Source organism: Mobula birostris, chromosome 3 (genome assembly GCF_030028105.1).
Source record: "Mobula birostris isolate sMobBir1 chromosome 3, sMobBir1.hap1, whole genome shotgun sequence".
Classification (NCBI taxonomy): Eukaryota; Metazoa; Chordata; class Chondrichthyes; order Myliobatiformes; family Myliobatidae; genus Mobula; species Mobula birostris.
This window is the reverse complement of record NC_092372.1, coordinates 216,239,189-216,260,292: the sequence shown is the minus strand read 5'-3', so window position 1 is coordinate 216,260,292 and position 21,104 is coordinate 216,239,189. Positions and strand designations below refer to the sequence as shown.

The following is a 21,104-nucleotide window of genomic DNA, read 5'->3' as shown; positions in this document are numbered from 1 at the left end:
TCACTTTAATCTCACTGTGTGACCCTGTTCTCATAGTTAAAATTCACTAGGACCCAATTCCCACAATCACTTTAATCTCACGGGGATCCCGTTAGAAAATTCACTTTAAACTTGCTGGGACCCTGTCCCCACACTCACTGTAAAGTCATTGGGATCCCAGTGCCCACATTCACGTTAAACTTAGAGTCCCAGTTCCCAAACTTATTTTAAAATCATTGGGATCCCAGTTGTCACACTCACTTTAAACTCATTGGTACCCAGTTCCCACACTCGCTTTCAACTCACTGGGAACTGGTTTCCACAATCACCTTAAACTTCACTGGAACCACTGTTCCCACAATCCCTTTAAACACACTGCAAACACTGTTCCAGCACTCACTTGGGGCCAGTTCCCACAAGCCATGAAGCTCACAGGGACACTGTTCCCACACGCTCATTAAACTCACTGGGAACTGGTTCCCACAGACACTTTAATCTTAGTGGCATCCTGTTCCCACACTTACTTGAAAGTCACCAGGACTGGGTTCCCAAACTCACTTTAAACTCACTGGGACCCTGTTCCCACACTCACTTTAAACTCACTGGGTCCCAGTTCCTACACTAACTTTAATCTCACTGTGACTCTGTTCTCATACCCAGTTAAAAAATCACTGCGACCGCTGTTCCCACACTCACTTTAAACATACTGAGTCCTAGTTCCCAAAGTCATCTGAAATTCACAGGGTTCCCATTCCAACAGTCACATTAAAATCACTGGGAACTGGTTCTCACACACACTGTAAATTCACTGGGATCCCGTTCCCACACTCACTTTAATCTCACTGGGGTTCCATTCCCACACTCACTTTAATCTCACTGGGGTTCCATTCCCACACTCACTTTAATCTCATGGGGTTCCATTCCCACACTCACTTTAATCTCACTGGGGTTCCGTTCACACACTCACTTTAATCTCACTGGGGTTCCGTTCACACACTCACTTTAATCTCACTGGGGTTCCGTTCCCACACTCACTTTAATCTCACTGGGGTTCCGTTCACACACTCACTTTAATCTCACTGGGGTTCCATTCCCACACTCACTTTAATCTCACTGGGGTTCCATTCCCACACTCACTTTAATCTCACTGGGGTTCCATTCCCACACTCACTTTAATCTCACTGGGGTTCCATTCCCACACTCACTTTAATCTCACTGGGGTTCCATTCCCACACTCACTTTAATCTCACTGGGGTTCCGTTCACACACTCACTTTAATCTCACTGGGGTTCCATTCCCACACTCATTTTAATCTCATGGGGTTCCATTCCCACACTCACTTTAATCTCACTGGGGGTCCGTTCACACACTCACTTTAATCTCACTGGGGTTCCGTTCACACACTCACTTTAAACTCACTGGGGTTCCATTCCCTACTCACTTTAAACTTAGTCCCAGTTCCCAAACTCATTTTAAAATCACTAGGATCCCATTCTCACACTCACTTTAAAATCATTGGTACCCAGTTCCCACACGCACATGAAACCCCATAGCATCCTGTTCCTACACTCACCTGAAAGTCACTGGGTACTGGTACACACTCATGTTATACTTACTGCGACCCTGGTCCCACATTCACAGTTATCTCACTGGGGACCCGTTCACAGGCTCACTTTAAACTCACTGGAGTCCCGTTCACACACTAACTTTAAACTCACTGGAGTCCCGTTCACACACAAACTTTAAACTCACTGGGGACCCGTTCCCAGGCCCACTTTAAACTCACTGGGGTCCTGTTCACACACTCACTTTAAACTCACTGGGGTCCCGTTCACACACTCCATTTAATCTCACTGGGTCCCGTTCACACACTCACTTTAAACTCATTAGGGTTTCGTTCCCACACTCACTTTAAACTCATTGGGGTCCCATTCCCACACTCACTTTAATCTCACTGGGGTTCCGTTCACACACTCACTTTGAACACACTGGGGTTCCGTTCCCACACTCACTTTAAACTCACTGGGGTTCCATTTACACACTCACTTTAAACTGACTGGGGTCCCGTTCACACACTCACTTTAAACTCACTGGGGTTCCATTCATACACTCATTTTAAACTCACTGGGGTTCCGTTCACACACTCACTTTAAACTCACTGGGGTTCCGTTCACACACTCACTTTGAACACACTGGGGTTCTGTTCACACACTCACTTTAAACTCACTGGGGTTCCGTTCCCACACTCACTTTAAACTCACTGGGGTTCCGTTCCCACACACACTTTAAACTCACTGGGGTCCCGTTCACACACTCACTTTAAACTGACTGGGGTCCCGTTCACACACTCACTGGGGTTCAGTTCCCACACTCACTTTAAACACACTGGGGTTCCGTTCCCACACTCACTTTAAACTCACTGGGGTCCCATTCACACACTCACTTTAAACTCACTGGGGTTCCGTTCACATACTCACTTTAAACTCACTGGGTTTCCATTCCCACACTCACTTTAATCTCACTGGGGTTCCGTTCACACACAAACTTTAAACTCATGGGGTTCCGTTCATACACTCACTTTAAACTCACTGGGGTTCTGTTCACACACTCACTTTGAACACACTGGGGTTCCGTTCACACACTCACTTTAAACCCACTGGGGTTCCGTTCCCACACTCACTTTAAACTGACTGGGGTCCCGTTCCCACACAAATTTTAAACTCACTGGGGTTCCGTTCCCACACAATCTTTAAACTCACTGGGGTCCCGTTCACACACTCACTTTAAACTCACTGGGGTCCCGTTCCCACACAAATTTTAAACTCACTGGGGTTCCGTTCCCACACTCACTTTAAACTCACTGGGGTCCCATTCACACACTCACTTTAAACTCACTGGGGTTCCGTTCACACACTCACTTTAAACTCACTGAGGTCCCGTTCACACACTCACTTTAAACTCACTGGGGTCCCGTTCTCACACTCACTTTAAACTCACTGGGGTTCCGTTCACACACTCACTTTAAACTCACTGGGGTTCCGTTTACACACTCACTTTGAACACACTGGGGTTCCGTTCACACACTCACTTTAAACTCACTGGGGTTCCGTTCCCACACTCACTTTAAACTCACTGGGGTTCTGTTCCCACACTCACTTTAAACTCACTGGGGTCCCGTTCACACACTCACTTTAAACTCACTGGGGTTGCGTTCTCACACTTACCTTAAACTCACTGGGGTTTATGTTCCTGTTAGGTTGCAAGGAAAGGTTAAAAGAATGAGAGAGCCATGGTTTTCAAGGGATATTGGAAACTTGGTTTGGAAAAGGAGAGATATCTACGGTAAATATAGGCAGCATGGAGTAAATGAGGTGCTCAAGGAATATAAAGAATGCAAAATGAATCTTAAGAAAGAAATTAGAACAGCTAAAAGAAGATACGAGGTCGCTTTGGCAAGTAAGGTGAAAATAAATCCAAAGGGTTTCTACAGTTATATTAACAGCAAAAGGATAGTGAGGGATAAAATTGATCCCTTAGAGAATCGGAGTGAACAGCTGTGTGTGGAGCTAAAAGAGACGGGGGAAATTTTGAACAATTTCTTTTCTTCGGTATTCACTAAGGAGAAGGATATGGAATTGTGTAAGGTAAGGGAAACAAGTAAGGAAGTTATTGAAACTATGATGATTAAAGAAGAGGAAGTACTGGCGCTTTTAAGGAATATAAAAGTGGATAGGTCTTCGGTCCTGACAGGATATTCCCTAGGACCTTGAGGGAAGTTAGTGTAGAAATAGCAGGGGCTTTCACAGAAATGTTTCAAATGTCATTAAAAATGGGGATGGTGCCAGAGGATTGGCGTATTGCTCATGTTGTTCCATTGTTTAAAAAAGGTTCTAAGGATAAACCTAGCAATTATCGGCCTGTAAGTTTGACGTCAGTGGTGGGTAAATTCATGGAAAGTATTCTCAGAGATGGTATATATAATTATCTGGATAGACAGGGTCTGATTAGGAACAGTCAACATGGATTTGTGCATGGAAGGTCATGTTTGACAAATCGTATTGAACTTTTTGAAGAGGTTACTAGGAAAGTTGATGAGGGTAGAGCAGTGGATGTTGTCTTTCTGGACTTCAGTAAGGCCTTTGACAAGGTTCCTAACGGAAGGTTAGTTAGGAAGGTCCAATTGTTAGGTATTAATATTGAAGTAGTAAAATGGATTCAACAGTGGCTGGATGGGAGATGCCAGAGAGTAGTGGTGGATAACTGTTTGTCAGGTTGGAGGCCGGTGACTAGTGGTGTGCCTCAGGATCTGTATTGGGTCCATTGTTGTTTGTGATATACATTAATGATCTGGATGATGGGGTGGTAAATTGGATTAGTAAGTATGCAGATGATACTAAGATAGGTGGCATTGTGGATAGTGAAGTAGGTTTTCAAAGCTTGTCAGAGATTTAGGCCAGAGTGGGCTGAAAGATGGCAGATGGAGTTTAATGCTAAGTGTGAGGTGCTACATTTTGGTAGGACTAATCAAAATAGGACATACATGGTAAATGGTAGGGCATTGAAGAATGTACTAGAACAGAGGGATCTAGGAATAATGGTGCATAGTTCCCCGAAGGTGGAATCTCATGTGGATAGGGTGGTGAAGAAAGCTTTTGATATGCTGGCCTTTATAAATCAGAGCATTGAGTATAGGAGTTGGGATGTAATGTTAAAATTGTACAAGGCATTGGTAAGGCCAAATTTGGAGTATTGTGTATAGTTCTGGTCACCGAATTATATGAAAGATGTCAACAAAACAGAGAGAGTACAGAGAAGATTTATTAGAATGTTGCCTGAGTTTCAGCACCTAAGTTACAGAGAAATATTGAACAAGTTAGGTCTTTATTCTTTGGAGCGTAGAAGGTTGAGGGGGGGATTTGATAGAGGCATTTAAAATTATGAAGGGAATAGATAGAGTTGACGTGGATAGGCTTTTTCCATTGAGAGTGGGGAGATTCAAACAAGAGGGCATGAGGTGAGAGTTAGGAGGCAAAAGTTTAGGGGTAACACGAGGGGAACTTCTTTACTCAGAGAGTGGTGGCTGTGTGGAACGAGTTTCTGGTAGAAGTGGTGGAGGCAGGTTCGATATTGTCATTTAAGGAAAAATTGGAAAGGTATATGGACAGGAGAGGAATGGAGGGCTATGGGCTGAGCGCAGGTCGGTGGGACTAGCTGAGAGTAATGCGTTTGGCATGGACTAGAAGGGGGCGAGATGGCCTGCTTCCGTGCTGTAATTGTATTATGGTTATATGGGATCCGTTCCCACTCTCACTTTAAAGTCACTCGGGTTCCGTTCCCACACTCACTGTAAACTCACTGTGGTTCCGTTCACACACTCACTGTAAACTCACTGAAACCGCAGATCACACATTCCCTTTAAGCTCACTGGGACCCTATTCCCATGCTCCAACAGTCAGTAAAGATTCGGTTTCTGTGTTCCCTTTAAGCAGTTATCACCCCTCCCTAACTCTGTAACCAATTAAGACCATAAGACGTAGGAGAAGAAATAGGCCATTCAGTCCATCATGTCTGCCCCACCATTCATTATCCCTCTCAACTGCATTGTCCGGCCTTGTTCCCGAAACATTTAGGGGAGGTCTCCGGGGTAAGTCTTTTACACAGAAAATGGCAGTTGCCTGAAACACACTGCTGGATGTGATAGTAGAGGCAGATCTATTGGGTGCATTTAATGGAATCTTATATAGTCACATTGATGATAGAAAAATGGAGGGCTATGTGGGAAGGAAGAGTTAGAGTTACAAAATACACATGGACTAAGATGTTAACTGTCCTGTGCTATCACCAGTGGGATCAACAGTTGATCTGCCACCTGTCTTCAGGAGTTTCGGCCCGTTTATGATCAAGACTCCCTCGAGGTGGTGGGCCAGCAGTGCTAAAGCACCACCTCCCACTGGTGAGCTTAAAAACTTGGCATCTGCCTCTATCAGAGTTGTTGTTCACTTCCATCCAACAGATAGCCTGCTCTTCAGGTGTCCATGCAACTACTGAAGGGTTTGCAAAATACGTATACACTGTCCGACTATCTGCGCCTCTGGACGTACTTGGTCCACACCCATGCTGATCCTTTCTCTGCTGCCTCAGCTGTAGCCCTGCTGGTTAACTTGATCTCCCTTCTAGTGAAGCCAAGGTCACGCAGCCACTTCTGGAGAGTGAACGCAATAAACCCACGACAGCCTACTTCGAATGGATAGCATGAGACCTTCCACCCTCTGTCTCTGCACTCCGATCTTAACTCTGCATATTTAGTTAACTTGCGCTCATGGGCTTCATCGATGTTGTCTTCCCAGGGGACTGTGAGTTCACCAATAACCGCTTCTCTACTGCTGTCAGACCATACGATTATATTTGGGCGCAATGTTGTGAAAGCTATTTGCTCCGGGAAACTGCCTTTCCCGTCCAGGTCTTTGAGTGAGTTTATTTTGGTCACCACAACATCATGGGCCAAGTGTTTTGTACTTTGCTGTACTGTTCTATGTTCTACATGTGATGTTAAGTGAAGATTAAAGTTTGATTAAGGCATCTGTAGCAGCAAAATTTATCCAGGATCAAAACAAAACATTGGCCGCCAGCCCGCAATCCCACGGAGTTGACACGCCCACACCTTCAATGATTGCTCCAAAGAGTCAAATTCCCTATTCCGATCCTTTATTAGCAATTAGCAAGCGTACAATTAAGCATTATCGAGTGCTAGCAACACACTGAAAATGCTGGAGGAGCCCAGCAGGCCAGGCAGCATCAATGGAAGAGAGTAAACAGTCACTGTTTCGGGCCAAGACCCTTCAACATGACTGGAAAGGAAGGGGAGTCAGAGTAAGGTGGTGGGGGGAGGGGAGGAAGAAGTACAAGGTGGCAGGTGAGAGGTGAACCAGGAGTGGGGGAGGGGTGAAGTAAAGAGCTGGGAAGTTGAGATAAAGGGCTGGAGAAGGGGGAATCTCATAGGAGAGAACAGAAGGCCATGGATGAAAGAGAAGGGGGAGGAGCAGGAGATGGAGGTGATGGGCAGGTAATAAGATAAGGTGAGAAAAGAAATAGGAATGGGAGAGCGGGGGAGGCAATTACCGCAAGTTCGAGAAATCGATGTTCGTGCCATCAGGTTAGATGCTACCCAGATGGAATACAAGATATTGTGCCTCCAACCTGAGTGTGGCCTCATCATGACAGTGGAGGGGGCCATGGACTGACATGTCGGAAAGGGAATGGGAAGTAGAATTGAAATGGGTGACTACCGGGAGATCCCGCTTTTTGTGGTGGATGGAGCAAAGGTGCTCGGTGAAGCAGTCTCCCAATCTATGTCAGGTCTCACTGATATACAGGATGCCACACCAGGAGCACTAGATACAGTGGATGACCCCAACAGACCCGCAGGTGAAGGATTGCCTCACCTGAACGGACTGCTTGGGGCCCTGAATGGTAGTAAAGGAGGAGTTGTAGGGACAGGTGTGGTACTTGTTCCACTTGTAAGGATAAGTGCCAAGAGTGAGATCAGTGGGGAGGGATGAACGGACAAGAGAGTCGCACAGGGAGCGATCCCTGCGGAAAGTGGGGTTGAGGGAACTTGTTGGAAATGGCGGAAGGTATGGATGATTACTGTGTGTGCTGGACACGGAGGTTAGTGGGGTGGTAGGTGAGGACAAAGGGAAGCCTGCCCTTGGTGTGGTGTTGGGAAGATGGGGTGAAGGCAAACGTGCAAAATGGAAGAGATATGGGTGAGGACAGCATTGATCGTGGAGGAAGGGAAGCCTTTTTTTTTAAAGAAGCAGGACATCTCAGTAGTTCAGGAATGAAAAGCCTCATTCTGAGAGCAGATGCGGTGGCGACGGAGGAACTAAGAGAAGGGGATGGCATTTTTACAAGAGGTATAGTCCAGACAGCTGTGAGAGTCATTGGGATTACAAAAGATACCAGTGGATAGACTGTCTCCACAGAAAGGGGAGGCAGGTGTCGGAAATTATTGAGCATTATCTCAGCAGTCAGGAATGACATGGCCTCTGCGGTCCCAAGCTACAAACCACCGCGAAATAAGCATGAATACGTGACTTACTGCCCTCACTTTTACCACGTCCCTACTAACGTGGCTAATTACCATAATAAACATGTGACACAGAATACATGGCCTCGCTCCTACAGCATCCAAAGAAATGGTCTGCTTTTTTGAATAGAACTCAAGGAATATCTGTCAGGTTAATTGACTACTATAAAGTACACCATTGGGAAGGAGGGAGGATTAAGACCAAAAAAAATAGGAATTGGTAAGGATGTGTGAGAGGATAAGTTCTGGGGGAATGGAAGGATGAGTGCTCTGCTAGAACTAACTATGGGTCTGATGAGCTGAATAGCCTCCCTTGGTGCTGTAATAAATCCATTTCCACAGGCAAAGTCTTACCTGAAGCAAAGTAACAGAAACACCCTCTGTGGAGCACGTCTCCCACGCTCAACCCTGTATTCTCTCCTCCTCCTGAATTTGGTTGGCCAACCCATGCACGTTTGTGATGCACCACCTGCCAGCGCCAATCAGAAAGCAAATGGATTCTGCATCAGCCAATTAATGATTCCTGATTAGAATCGGAATTAGGTTTATTACCACTGACATATGTCGTGAAGTTTACAGAAGTATATAAATAAATGGTAGAAAAGTGGGTGAGGAGGTGTTCAGGGGCTCTTGGTTAGAAATCGGATGGCAGATAAAAGAAGCTGTTCCTAAAGCATTCAGCATGTGCCTTCAGGCTCCTGTATCTCCTGCCTGATGACAGTAATGAGAAGAGAGCATGTTCCAGGTTGTACAGCAGGGAAGCAAGCCTTTTGCTCCAAAGGCTCCACTCCGACCAAAATTCCCGCCTAAGCTAATCCCATTTGCTTACTTTTGGTTCATGTCTTTCTGATCCACGAACGTGTCAAAGTGTCGTTTAAATGTTGTTAATGTACCCACCTCAACCACTTCCTTTGGCAGCTCATAAAACCATAAGATATAGGAGTAGAATTAGGCCATTTGGCCATTGAGTCTGCTCACCATTTCACCATAGCTGGTCCATTTTCCCTCTCAGACCCAATCTCTTGCCTTCTCCCCGTATTCATGCCCTGACCAATCAAGAATCTATCAACCTCTGCCTTAAGTATACCCAGTGACTTGGCCTCCATAGCTGCACGTGGCAAAGAATTCCACAGATCCACCATTCTCTGGCTAAAGAAATTCCTCCTCATCTTCATTCTAAATGGATACTCCTCTATTCTGGGGCTGTGTCCTCTGGTCTTAGACTCCCCCACCAGAGGAATCATCCCCTCCACATCCATCCTATCAAGGCCTTTCAACATTCGATAGGTTCCAATGAGGTCGCCCCTCATTCTTCTGAATTCTAGTGAGTACAGGCCCAGAAACATCAAACGCTCTTCATATGACAAGCCTTTCAATTCTGGAATCATTTTTGTGAACCTCCTTTTGAGCTCTCTCCAATGTCAGTGCACCTTTTCTTAGATAAGGAGCCGAAAACCACTCATTCCATATATTGATCACCTTCTGGGTGAGAAAACTGCCCTTAATGTTCCTTTTAAATCTCTCCCATTTGACCCTAAATTTAAAAGACTGTGCTCCTCATAGTTTTATACCCTAGCTTACAAAGAAATATGTACAGAAATAGAATTGATGGGATTGCTCTGAGAGCCAACATAGATAAAATGGGCCGAGTGGCCTCCTTCACTGTTGTTGATAATACAAGAAGTATTATTTCATTCAAAGGAAGCCACCTCTACTAGTGCAGCACATTTTTAGCATGAGTAAGATACAGGGTGTAAAGCTATAAAGTGTGACAATCTTAGAGAAGCACAAAGTAGATGACCACCATGAGGTACAACTTCTTCTTTCTCTCTTTCTCTCTCTTTCTCTCTCTCCCCCTCCTCTACCATCCACCCTCTCTCTCTCTCTATCTCTATCCCTTCTTTTATTTTTTTATACACCTTAAGACGTCAAAAAAACAGCATGGGAGCTAGCTTGACCTAACTAGGATTTCCTTTCGTTCTTCTGACTCGAATTTGGGCCCTGGTAGCCAGATTCTTTTCTTAAACTGGCGGTGCTGAGATATATATTTGCACAAAGACATGCCGGGAAACCCAGCACAGGCACAACCTCAAGGTCCCACCCCCCAAAAAAAAACCTTCACCTCTTGGCATCTGTTGCTGGGAATTAGTAGTCACAAAGGTAATTATTTTTAATTGCTCTTTTATTTATTTGAAGTTTGGTACCCAGGCATGAGTTACCCCAGCTGTTGGAAGATCAACTAAACCATTTCAACTTTTAGTAGCCTAGTCCATTTTCAAGTCTCGTATCAGCTCACCTAGTTGATCACCCCCACCCCAAATCCTAAAAACCTTAGTTAATTTAACAATGATCTACAAGATTCTATACCAGCTCAATAATTCTGGTGTATTCCATAATAGTACAGTGGTTAAGTCACTGGACTAGTAACATAAAAGGTCTGAGCTCAAATCTCAAAAGACAGCTGTAGAATTATGTGGAATTTAAAAAGCAAGAACTAGTTGTAGTGGTGATGACATCCTTGCCCAGTTGAGACACAACAACGTGACAGAGTTTGAAATGACCACCGTTCAGGGATGGGAAATAAGTCCTGGTCTTGGCAACAATGTCCATATCCCATATAACTTAGAACCAGAAACACTCTGAATCCAGGACAGAGATTTACTATTGGGTAGCACAGTGATAAGATCATAAGACATAAGAGCAGAATCAGGCCATTCAGCCCACTGATTCTGCCTCACCATGGCTGGTTTATTTTCCCTCACAACCCCATTCTCCTGCCTCCTCCTCATAACCATTGACGCCCCTACTAAGTTGTCAAGCCCCTGCCTGGGCTTCAGTGACCTGGGTTCAGTTCTGGCCTCCTGCGCTGACCCTGTGCGATTTGCATGCTGTCCCTGAGACTGCATGGGCTCCCTTCTGGTACTCCAGTTCCCTTTCACGATCCAAAGACCCGCGGATTCCACAGTTCAAAGTAAATTTATTATCAAAGTACATACGCAGTATGTCATCATAACATAAATGAGATTCATATTCTTGCCGCCATGCACAGTAGATACAAGAATCACAATAGAATTAATGAAAGTCCACACCAAACAGGACGGACAAACAAGCAATGCGCAAGAGACAACAAACTGTGAAAATACAAAAAAAGAAAAATAAATAATAAATAAGCAATAAATATCAAGAACATGTGATGAATAAGGGGAATAAAGGAGACTTCTCTGGTTGGCTGTTAGTGACTAGTGGTCACCAGCAGCCAACAGGAGTCTGGAGCCCTCTAAACCAGGCAGCATCCTGGTGAACCTCTTCTGCACCCTCTCCAAAGCCTCAACATCCTTCCTATAGTGGGTGGTCAGAATTGTATACAATACTCCAGATGTGGCCTAACCTGTTATTCTTCTTTCATCTGCAAACTATTGGTTATGAGGAAAAGGCAGGAGAATGAGGTCACGAGGGACCCCACAGGAGTCTGTGTTGGGACCGATTCTTCCTACATTATATGCCAATGATTTGGAGGATGGAATTGATGGCTTTCTTGCAAAGTTTGCAGACGATATGAAGATAGATGGAGGAGCATGTAGTTCTGAGGAAGTAGAGAGGCTACAGAAGAACTTAGACGAATTAGGAGAATGGGCAAAGAAATGGCAGATGGAATACAGCGTTGGGAAGTGTGGGGTCATGCACTTTAGTGGAAGAAATAAAAAGGTAGACTATTTTCTACATTGAAAGAAAATTCAAAAATCTGAGGTGCAAAGGGACTTGGGAGTACTTCTGCAGGATTCCCTAAAGGTTAATTTTCAGCTTGACTCTGTGAGGAAGGCAAATGAGATATTTGCAGTCATTTCAAGAGGACTAGAATATAAAAGCAAGGTTGTAATGTTGAGACTTTATAAAGCACTGGTGAGGCCTCGCTTGGAGTATTGTGAGTTTTTTTGGGCCCCTTCTCTTAAACAGGATGTGCTGAAACTGGAGAGGGTTCAAAGGAGGTTCACAAAAACTATTCCAGGATTGAATGGCTTGTCACATGAAGAGCATTTGATGACTCTGGGCCTGGATTCACTGAAATTCAGAAGAATGAAGGATGACTTCAATGAAACCTATCAAATGGTGAAAGGCCTTGATAGAGTGGATGTGGAGAAGGTGTTTCCTATGGTGGGTGTGCCTGAGACCAGAGGACAGAGTCTCAGAATAGAGGGCTGTCCTTTTAGAATGCAGGCAGCTATGGAGGCCAAGTCTTTATGTATATTTAAGGCAGAGGTTGACAGATTCTTGATTGTTCAAGGCATGAAGGGATACGGGGGGGGGGGAAGGCAGGAGATTGGGGTTGAGAGGAAAAATGGATCAGCCATGATGACATGACGGAGCAGACTCAATGGACCAAATTCTGCTCCTATATCTTATGGTCTTATGAAGAGTCCATGAAAGTGTGTCCATAGATTGTGGGAACAGTTCAGTGATGGGATGAGTGAATTTGAGTGAAGTTATCCCCTCTGGTTCTAGAGCCTTACGTTTGAGGGGTAATGTCTGTTCCTGAACCTGGTGGCGTGAGTCCTGAGTCTCCTGTATCTTCTTCCTGATGGCGGCAGCAAGAAGGGACCTGGGTGGTCCTGTGTATGGTATGTGAAGGGTAAAATCATGGGGAGGTTGGAGGGATCAGCATAGGCCTGCTATAAGTGTGTGCTTGATGGTTGGTGTGATCTCGTTCAACGTGTTTCCATGCTCTATCTCTCTATAAACTCCAGATATTCTGTAGATACTAGAAATCTACAGAACTACATACAAAATGCTGGAGGGACTCAGCAGGTCAGGCAGCATCTGTGGAAATAAATAAACAGTCAACATTTTGGGCTGACACAGTTCTTCAGGACAGTGCTGATGAAGGGCCTCAGTCCGAACATCGACTGTTTATTCCCCTCCATTGATGCTGCCTGACCTGCTGAGTTCCTCCAGCATTTTGTATGTGTTGCTCTCGATTTCCAGTATTCTGTGTTGTTTCCCACAACCACAGAGTTTTCTATCCTATAGCTCCACTATATTTTTCTCCTGTGTCCATTTCACCCCTCTAATTACATTCCCTCCAGACACATCCACTGGGACTGATACTCCTCCTCTGCCCTCTCTCACCCAGAACCACCAGTATAATTCTTCTTGCTTTCCTCCTTATCATCGGCATCCTGTGTTCTCTCTGTCCTCCCCTCCTTTGCAACTTAAAACATTACTGATTTCTAGGGCAACAGAGAGGAACTCTGTGGGTTGAACAGCATCTCTATTAAGACCCCTGCGTTAAAATTGATGCTGTGCGGCTGATGAGTTCCCTCAGCAGATCATTGTTGCTCCAGAAGCCAGCATCTGCAGTCTCCTGACCCCATACTTGATTTCTAAGTTTTTTGAATCTTGATGAAACATTGACTCTAATCTCTCTTCAGATGCTGCCTGACCTGCTGAGCACTCACAGCATTCTCTGCTCGTATTTTTGACTTCCATCATCTGGAATTTTGGTGTTTCCCTTTAAAAATAACTCAGGCTTCTCAAAATAATAAATCCCCTGTGATACATTCAAGACATTAGAACATGGACAGTACAACACAGGAACTGGCCATTTGACCCACAGTGTTGTGCTGAACTAGCTAAAAAGCAAATCAAAAACACCCAAACACTAATCCTTTCTACCTACACAATGTCTGTATCCCTCCATCTTCCTTACATCAATGCGCCTATCTAAACGGCTCTTAAAAGGCCTCTAATGTATGTGCCTCTATTACCATACCATGTAGCATTCCAGTCATCCGTGACTTCCTGAGTAAAAAACTTACCCCTCACGTTCCCTTTGACCCTACCCCCTCTCACCTTCAATGCATACCCTCTGGTATTAGACATTTCTACCCTGGGAAACAGATACTCCCTGTCTACTCTATCTATGCCTCTCACAATCTTATAAACTTCTGTCAGATCTCCCCACAGCCTCCGACACTCCAGAGAAAATAACTGAAGGTTATCCAGCCTCTCATGATAGCACACGCCCTCTCAACCAGGTAGCATCCTGGTGAACCTCTTGTGCACCCTCTCCAAAGCCTCAACATCCTTCCTATAGTGGGTGATCAGAACTGTACACAATACTCCAGATGTGGCCTAACCAGTTATTCTTCTTTCATCTGCAAACTAATTAAAGGTTAGCTTTATTTGTCATATGAGACCATAAGACATAAGAGGCAGCTCAGCTCATCGAATCTGCTCTGCTGAGCTTCCAACACCAATATAGCAGAGTGACTAAGTGAGGGACCATGTGAACGATACCGGCATGTGCCAGGTAGGCCCGATAGCATAGAGGTTAGCAGAACGCTTCACAATGACCTGAGTTCAATTGCCGCCACTGCTTGTAAGGAGATGGTATGTTCTCCCCGTGAGTGCAAGTGTTTCCTCAGGGTGCTCTGGTCTCCCCCCACAGCCCAAAGACTCACCAGTAGGCAGGTTAATTGGTCATTGTAAATTGTCCTGTGATCAGGCTAGGATTGAATCCGGGTATTGCTGGGCAGCGCAGCGCGGTAGGCCAAAGGGCCTATTCCATACTGTATCTCAACCGACCAACCAATAAATAAATGAATAACAAAATGCTGGATGGACCCAATAGGGTATAAACGGTTGGCATTTTGGGCTGAGACAATACTTGCAGAATCTTTTGTGTTTATGACTCACCTGTTACTGCCTCGTGGTCCAATTGGATTGGCACAGCCAATAGAGCTGCTGCTTCATGGCTCCAGCAATTCAGGTTCGATCTTGGCCTCCAGTGCATCCTGCGTGGAGTTTACACAGTCTTCCTTTGGGTAGTCCAGCTTCCTCCCACGTTGCAAATACGCGCGGTTTGCTGGGTCAGCTGGCCGCTGTAGGTTTTACTGAGCGTGCAGGTGGGTAGTGGGATCTGGGGGGCATTTGATCAGAGTCGGGGGGGCAGTGATAAAGTGGGAGCAGTGGACTTTGTGGGGTGAAGTGCCTGTTACCACCTGTACTGTTCTTCTCCAAAGATTGTCATCGTTGTTGTGTTGAGAGGCTTGTGAGTTCCTCAGATCCTGAGAACGACGCCGTCTGGAGTTTAGCTCCAGATAAGATCAAGGGGGGATCAAGGTAAGATCAATGTTCCAGACAAATATTGATCCAATCAAGACCCCAGCGGTGGAACTGGTGGAAGATAATGAAACATCACAAAGGCTGTGCAGGCGGAGGAAGGTTGCAGCAGTGAAGACCCAGTCATCTTGCACTCCACACCACTGGACCCTGACCTCAAACTGCCAAGGACCGTGTGATGGCTCCCCGTGCATCAGACTCCCCATGTTAAACAAAGTCACGCACTGGTGTTCTCCATTGAGGGAATCCACCCTAACACCCCGACTAAGTCCTGTGGTGATCAGTAAGTGGAGAAGGAGGCAGGATTGTAAAGAATGGAAGCCCCTCAGCGTATGTGGATCCTGGATCAGCCACTGCAGCCACCGGAGGGCCCAGCAATAGTCAACCTCTTCAGAGAACGTCAGACTCAATTTGAGTGATTGCACGACTACAACTACTCTCTGACTACACAAGTGTTATAATGATAAATGTTGATTTGCTGATGAAATGCACCAACCACTGGAACTCAGACTCCTAACCCATTCTGAGAAAAAGGGCAGGCAATTTCCCCTCAGCTGTAATTGCCCTGAGCTTGCCAGAGTCTGTATGGCAATCGCATTCCTCCTGTGCTGAAATGGATATGCATTACCGACAATGGGCAGGTGGTATTTGAAGCTAGCCAGCTTCATTGCAGATAAATATTAATCAAAGTGAACATTCCTGTAAAGGTTAAGCCTAAACCCACCCAGCCTATTACTGCAGATAAGCTGAAAGGTCACATACGTTTTATAAGTCAGCGAGATGTGCTCCATCAGTAGCTCCCAATGGATTAAGTTATTTTACATCATTTTAACAGGCATGCAAATACTTCACAGAAGGTGCTTATCCTTAAGTGAGCGGCAAAGAAACTTAGGATCTGGCAGTCAAAATTGCTCCCTAGTATATTCAAGAGTCCTAAGGAATTGAAGTGGCGATTACTCATCAACAAGCAGCTTCTCAGCTAATCTTAATACTAAAGATTAGTTTGATTAGTCACATGTACATTGATACATACAGTGAAATGCAGTGTTTGTGTTGAGGACTCCACTCACTGAAGTGCTCCTGTGCTGTCCTGACACATGCCACATATTTCACAAACAGCAATAGTCTCCCAGTGCAGTAAGATGGACTCATGACCTCATAATCTAGCTGGGCATGGCCCTCGCACCTTACTGTCTACCTGCACTGCACTGCACTTCCTCTGTCACTGAAACACTGTATTTTTCATTCTGTTATCAGTTTACCCTCGACTGCCTTGGTGCACCGCTGTAAGGTGCATTTGGAGGAGAAGATGGCAACGCAACGGCAGCGCGCGCGGCCTCTCCGGTGAATGATGTCTGTTATCTGTCAAGTAGGGGACCGTGCACAATTCTGATTTGATGGAGACGGACGTGAGAGTATGGGGGACCATCTAGAAAACTTCTGAAATGCCCGCTTCACTGCCACTGCTACTGTGTGGTAACCGGAATCTCCGGAGCAGAAGGCCCCGAATCCTCGGCTTTGCTTGTTTCAGCAGCTGGGGCTAGGTCGAAGGAACTCGGGAGGCTGTATCAGAGGGGCTGGTCAGAGGCTCGAAGTTTTCAGACAGACGGACTCAGTGTCGGCTGTGTCGGCTGTGGGCGGCTGCTTCCAAAGGCATCGGCAAGTTGACGGTGCCTGGAGGTTATCGCAGGGAGTTTCTCCCTTTTGCCACCTGCTATCGGGGACTCGGGAGTCAATCGACTCGGGGACTTTGAGACTTTTTTTTTACCATGCCCATGGTTTGTTCTTCATCAAATTATGGTATTGCTTTGCACTGCTGTAACTATATGTTATAATTATGTGGTTCTGTCAGTGTTAGTCTTGGTCTGTCCTGTTTTCGATGATATCACTCCAGAGAAACATTGTATAATTTCTTAAAGCATGTATGCATTTCTAAATGACAATAAAAGAGGACTGAGTGTTCTCATAATCTAAAGTATGAAGATGTACCAGAGCTATATAAGACAAGGTTCTCACTGAACCTTGGTATGTGTGACAATAATAAACCAATTTATCAATTTACCAATTAGGCAATCATAAACTCAAGAGATTCTACAGATGCTTGAAATCCAGAGTAACACAAACATAATGTTGTAGAAACTCAGTAGGTCAGGCAGCATCAATGGAGAGAGGTAAATAGTCGATGTTAAAAAAATAGAATTGAGGTTTTTTGACTTAACAGAGATGGATAAGATCATAAAAGGCATACATTAAGTGGATAGCCAGAAACTTTTTCACAGGGCAGAAATAGGTCATACCATGGGGCATAGATTTAAGGTGATTGGATGAAAGTATAGGGGGGATGTCAGAGGTAAGTTTTTTTACACAGAGAATGGAGGGTGCATGAAATCCCTGCCAAGGATGGTGGTAGAGACAGATACATCAAGGGCATTTAAGAAGCTCTTAGATAGGCACATGGATGATAGAAAAATGGAGGGCTACGTAGGAGATTAAAAGTTTGCAACAAACACTGTGGGTTGAAGGGTCTGTACTGTGCTGTAGTGTTCTACTTTCTATGTTTAAAACATCAGAAATAGCAGTTCAGACTCATCTGTGGGAAGAGAAACAGAGTAAAATTTTCAGGTCCGAGACCATACCCCAGTTCTTAATTTCTATGTATAAGGAAGAATGTTTATATATTGGAAACAGTTCAGTGACCACCAGACTGATATCCGGAATGAACGGGTTGCTTTATGAGGAATGGCTGAATTGGAGTTTAAAAGAGTCAGTGGGATCTTGGAAGATTCTGGGGAATTTTGACAGGGTGGATATGGAGAAGGTGTCGCAATCAGAATCAGATCTATCATTGCTGACGTACAGTACTGTGCTATAGTCTTAGGCACATATATGGCTAGGATGCCGAAGGCTTTTCCACAGTAACTGTATTTGTCAACACAGAACAGAGAGTGAGTTTTTAAACCTGGCAGGAGCAAAGTATGTTAGGAATGGTGGAGATGGAGCGCCGTGGGAAGGGTGTAGGACAGGAGGCAGAGAAGGAGTGCCAGGGCGGGAGGTGTCTCACCCAGCCCTCAGACACCAGGCAAGGTCATTTGATTCCAATTAGTTTATTGATCACTACAAAATGTTTCTCTGGTGTTTCCCTCTCCCTCCCCTCTCCCTGCCCCTTTTCCCAACCATGATTCCCCTCTCCCTTTTCCCTTCCCACTCTCAGTCCTCAACAGAGACCCACATCAGAATCAGGTTTATCATCACTAACATGTCATGAATTATTTTTTTGCAGCACCAGTAGCAGCTGCAGTATAGTGCAGTACATAAAATTACTACAGTACTGTGCAAAAATCTAAGGTACACTAGCTATTTACAGTGCCTGTAAAAAGTATTCACCTCCTAGTTTTCATGTTTTATTATTTTACAACACTGAATCACAGTGGATTTAATTTGACTTTTTTTGACACTGATCAACAGAAGTCAGCTGGAAGAAGGTCCTATCGTCTGATGAAACCAAAATTGAGCTTTTTGGTCATCAGACTAAACGCCATCTTTGGTGTAAACCAAACACTGCACATCATCAAAAACACACCATCCCTACCATGAGCATGATGGTAGCTGCGTCATGCCGTGGGAATGCTTCACTGCAGCAGGCCCTGGAGGTTTGTGAGGGTAATCCTGGAGGACAACCTGATGCAGCCAGCAAGAGAATTGCGACTTGGGAGAAAATTTGTTTTCCAGCAAGATGAAGACCCCGAACATAAAGCCAAAATTATGCAGGAATGGATTAAAAGCAACAAAGTTAATGTCCTAGAATGGCAAAGTCAGAGTCCAGATCTCAATCCAACTGAGAATTAATGGCTAGACTTGAAAAAGGCTGTTCACTCACGATCCTCATGCAAGCTGACAGAGCTTGAGCAGTTTTGTAAAGAATGGGGATAAATTGCAGTGTCCAGCTGTGCAAAGCTGATAGAGACCTATCCACACAGACTCAAGGTTGTAATTGCTGCCAAAGGTGCATCTAATAAATACTGACTTGAAGGGGGTGAATGCTTATGCAATTAATTATTTTGTGTTTTATATTTGTAATTAATTTAGTTTTCACTTTGACACAAGAGTCTTTTCCTGACGAACGGTGTCAAAAAAGCCAAATTAAATCCACTGTGATTCAATGTTGTAAAACAACAAAACATGAAAACTTCCAAGTCGGGGGGGGGGGGGTGGTGGATGAATATTTTTAAAGACATTGTATATGTGCTTAAGACTTTTGCATAGCACTATATGTTGTGAAACATGTTATTTTACAGCAGCAGTACAGTGCAACACATAAAACTTACTATAAATTACAATACGAATTTAAGAACAAAATAGTGAAGTATTGTTCATGGATTTATGGACTGTTCAGAAACCTTTTTCCTCCTATGGGAAAATTTAGAACTGGATCATGATTTAAAAATAATGGGTCATCTATTTAAGACTGAGATGAGGTGAATTTTATTCTCTAAGGGTCTGAGTCTTTGAAACTCTCTTCCTCTCGAGGGGGGAGTTTGAATATTTTAAATACAAAGATTCTTGATCAGGGAGTGTAAGGTTCCTGTGGGTAGACTGAGAATCAGCCATGGTCTTGCTAAATGGCAGAGGAGACCGATGGGAATACTCCTGCTAATTCGCACACTCCACGAGACAGCGGTATTTATCCAAGGAAACGCAGTGCAACATTATTATAAGCACTGACATACTTTGATTGGCAAGGTATTATGTAAAAAATCTAGCACAAGAACAAATGTGCCCAAAGGAGAGAGACAAAAGAGTTGCAACACAGAAAGAAATAGCTTGATCCATTGTATCTGTGCTGCGGCTTTGACGGCCCATTCAACTTCTCCCATGCTCCAGCTTTTTACACACAGCACTACAAACTGTTCTCACAGCTAACTGTCTATACAGCTTCCTTCTAGAAAGGCAGGGCTCTAAATTATTACTAAATCACTCAGCGGCCCATTTATTAGGTACAGGAAGGAACTTAATAAAGTGGACACAGGGGTGGAACCCGGTGTGATCTTCTGCTGCTGTAGCCTATCCGCTTCAAGGTTTGGAGTGTTCTGTGTTCAGAGGTGCTCCTCCACACATCACCATTGTAACGCGTGGTTATTTGAGCTTCTGCTGCCTTCCTGTCAGCTTGAACCAGTCTGGCCGTTCTCCTCCGACCTCTCATTAACAAGGTGCTTTTGCCTACAGAACTACACTCACTGGATTTCTTTTTTGTTTATTGCATTATCCTCTGTAAACCTAGAGACTGGAGACTGTTGTGCATGAAAATCCCAGGAGATCAGCAGTCTCTGAGATACTCAAACCACTGCCAAAGTCACTTAAATCACATTTGTTCCCCATTCTGACATTTGGCCTGAACAACAACTGAACTTCTTGACCATGACTGCATGCTTTTATGCAGTCAGTTGCTGCTGCATGATTGGCTGATTGCTTTTCAAAGTCCAACCCTGAGTCCCCATCGTGAGAGATGGAAATGGGTAAGGCCAGCCAACAGGCCTCTGGTGAAGCTGTATAGGCCAAGCCCCCTGTACAGTGGATATAATAAATTACAGAAACATCGATGAATTCCAACCATACCAACAACTTTGGATGGTGGAGACGGAAGGTCAACTGGGAGATAACGGCCCAAAAAGAAGAGGGAGAAGATTGGCTGATTAGATGTTTGCATTAATGAGCAGTAGTATAGGTGTACCTAATAAAGTGGCTACTGTGTGTAGGTTTTGTTTATCCCAGTATTTTAGAGCAGAATCCTAACATTCAGCTGGAAACCAATAGTTCAATAGTTCCATTTAACATCAGAGAAATGTATTCAATACACATCCTGAAATTCTTGTTCTTCACAGACATACACAAAAACAGAGGAGTGCCCCAAATAATGAGA

General features: G+C 44.6%; 1 protein-coding gene across 18 annotated transcripts in view; it reads right to left on the bottom strand.

Annotated features, from left to right (window-relative positions):
• The window catches only part of xylb (xylulokinase homolog (H. influenzae)), a 382,042-nt gene that overhangs the window by 57,055 nt on the left and 303,883 nt on the right, over positions 1-21,104 (bottom strand). For 6 of the 18 annotated variants that reach the window (XM_072254101.1, XM_072254102.1, XM_072254100.1 and 3 more), the window contains one exon: positions 8,423-8,537. The exons of 9 other annotated variants lie outside the window; for them this stretch is intronic. In XM_072254101.1, the coding sequence (XP_072110202.1) occupies positions 8,423-8,537 (115 nt within the window). Of the gene's footprint in view, positions 1-8,422; positions 8,538-14,965; positions 14,985-21,104 lie in introns of those variants that run through there. 3 more of the 18 variants (XM_072254116.1, XM_072254110.1, XM_072254121.1) reach the window with 3 other exon arrangements.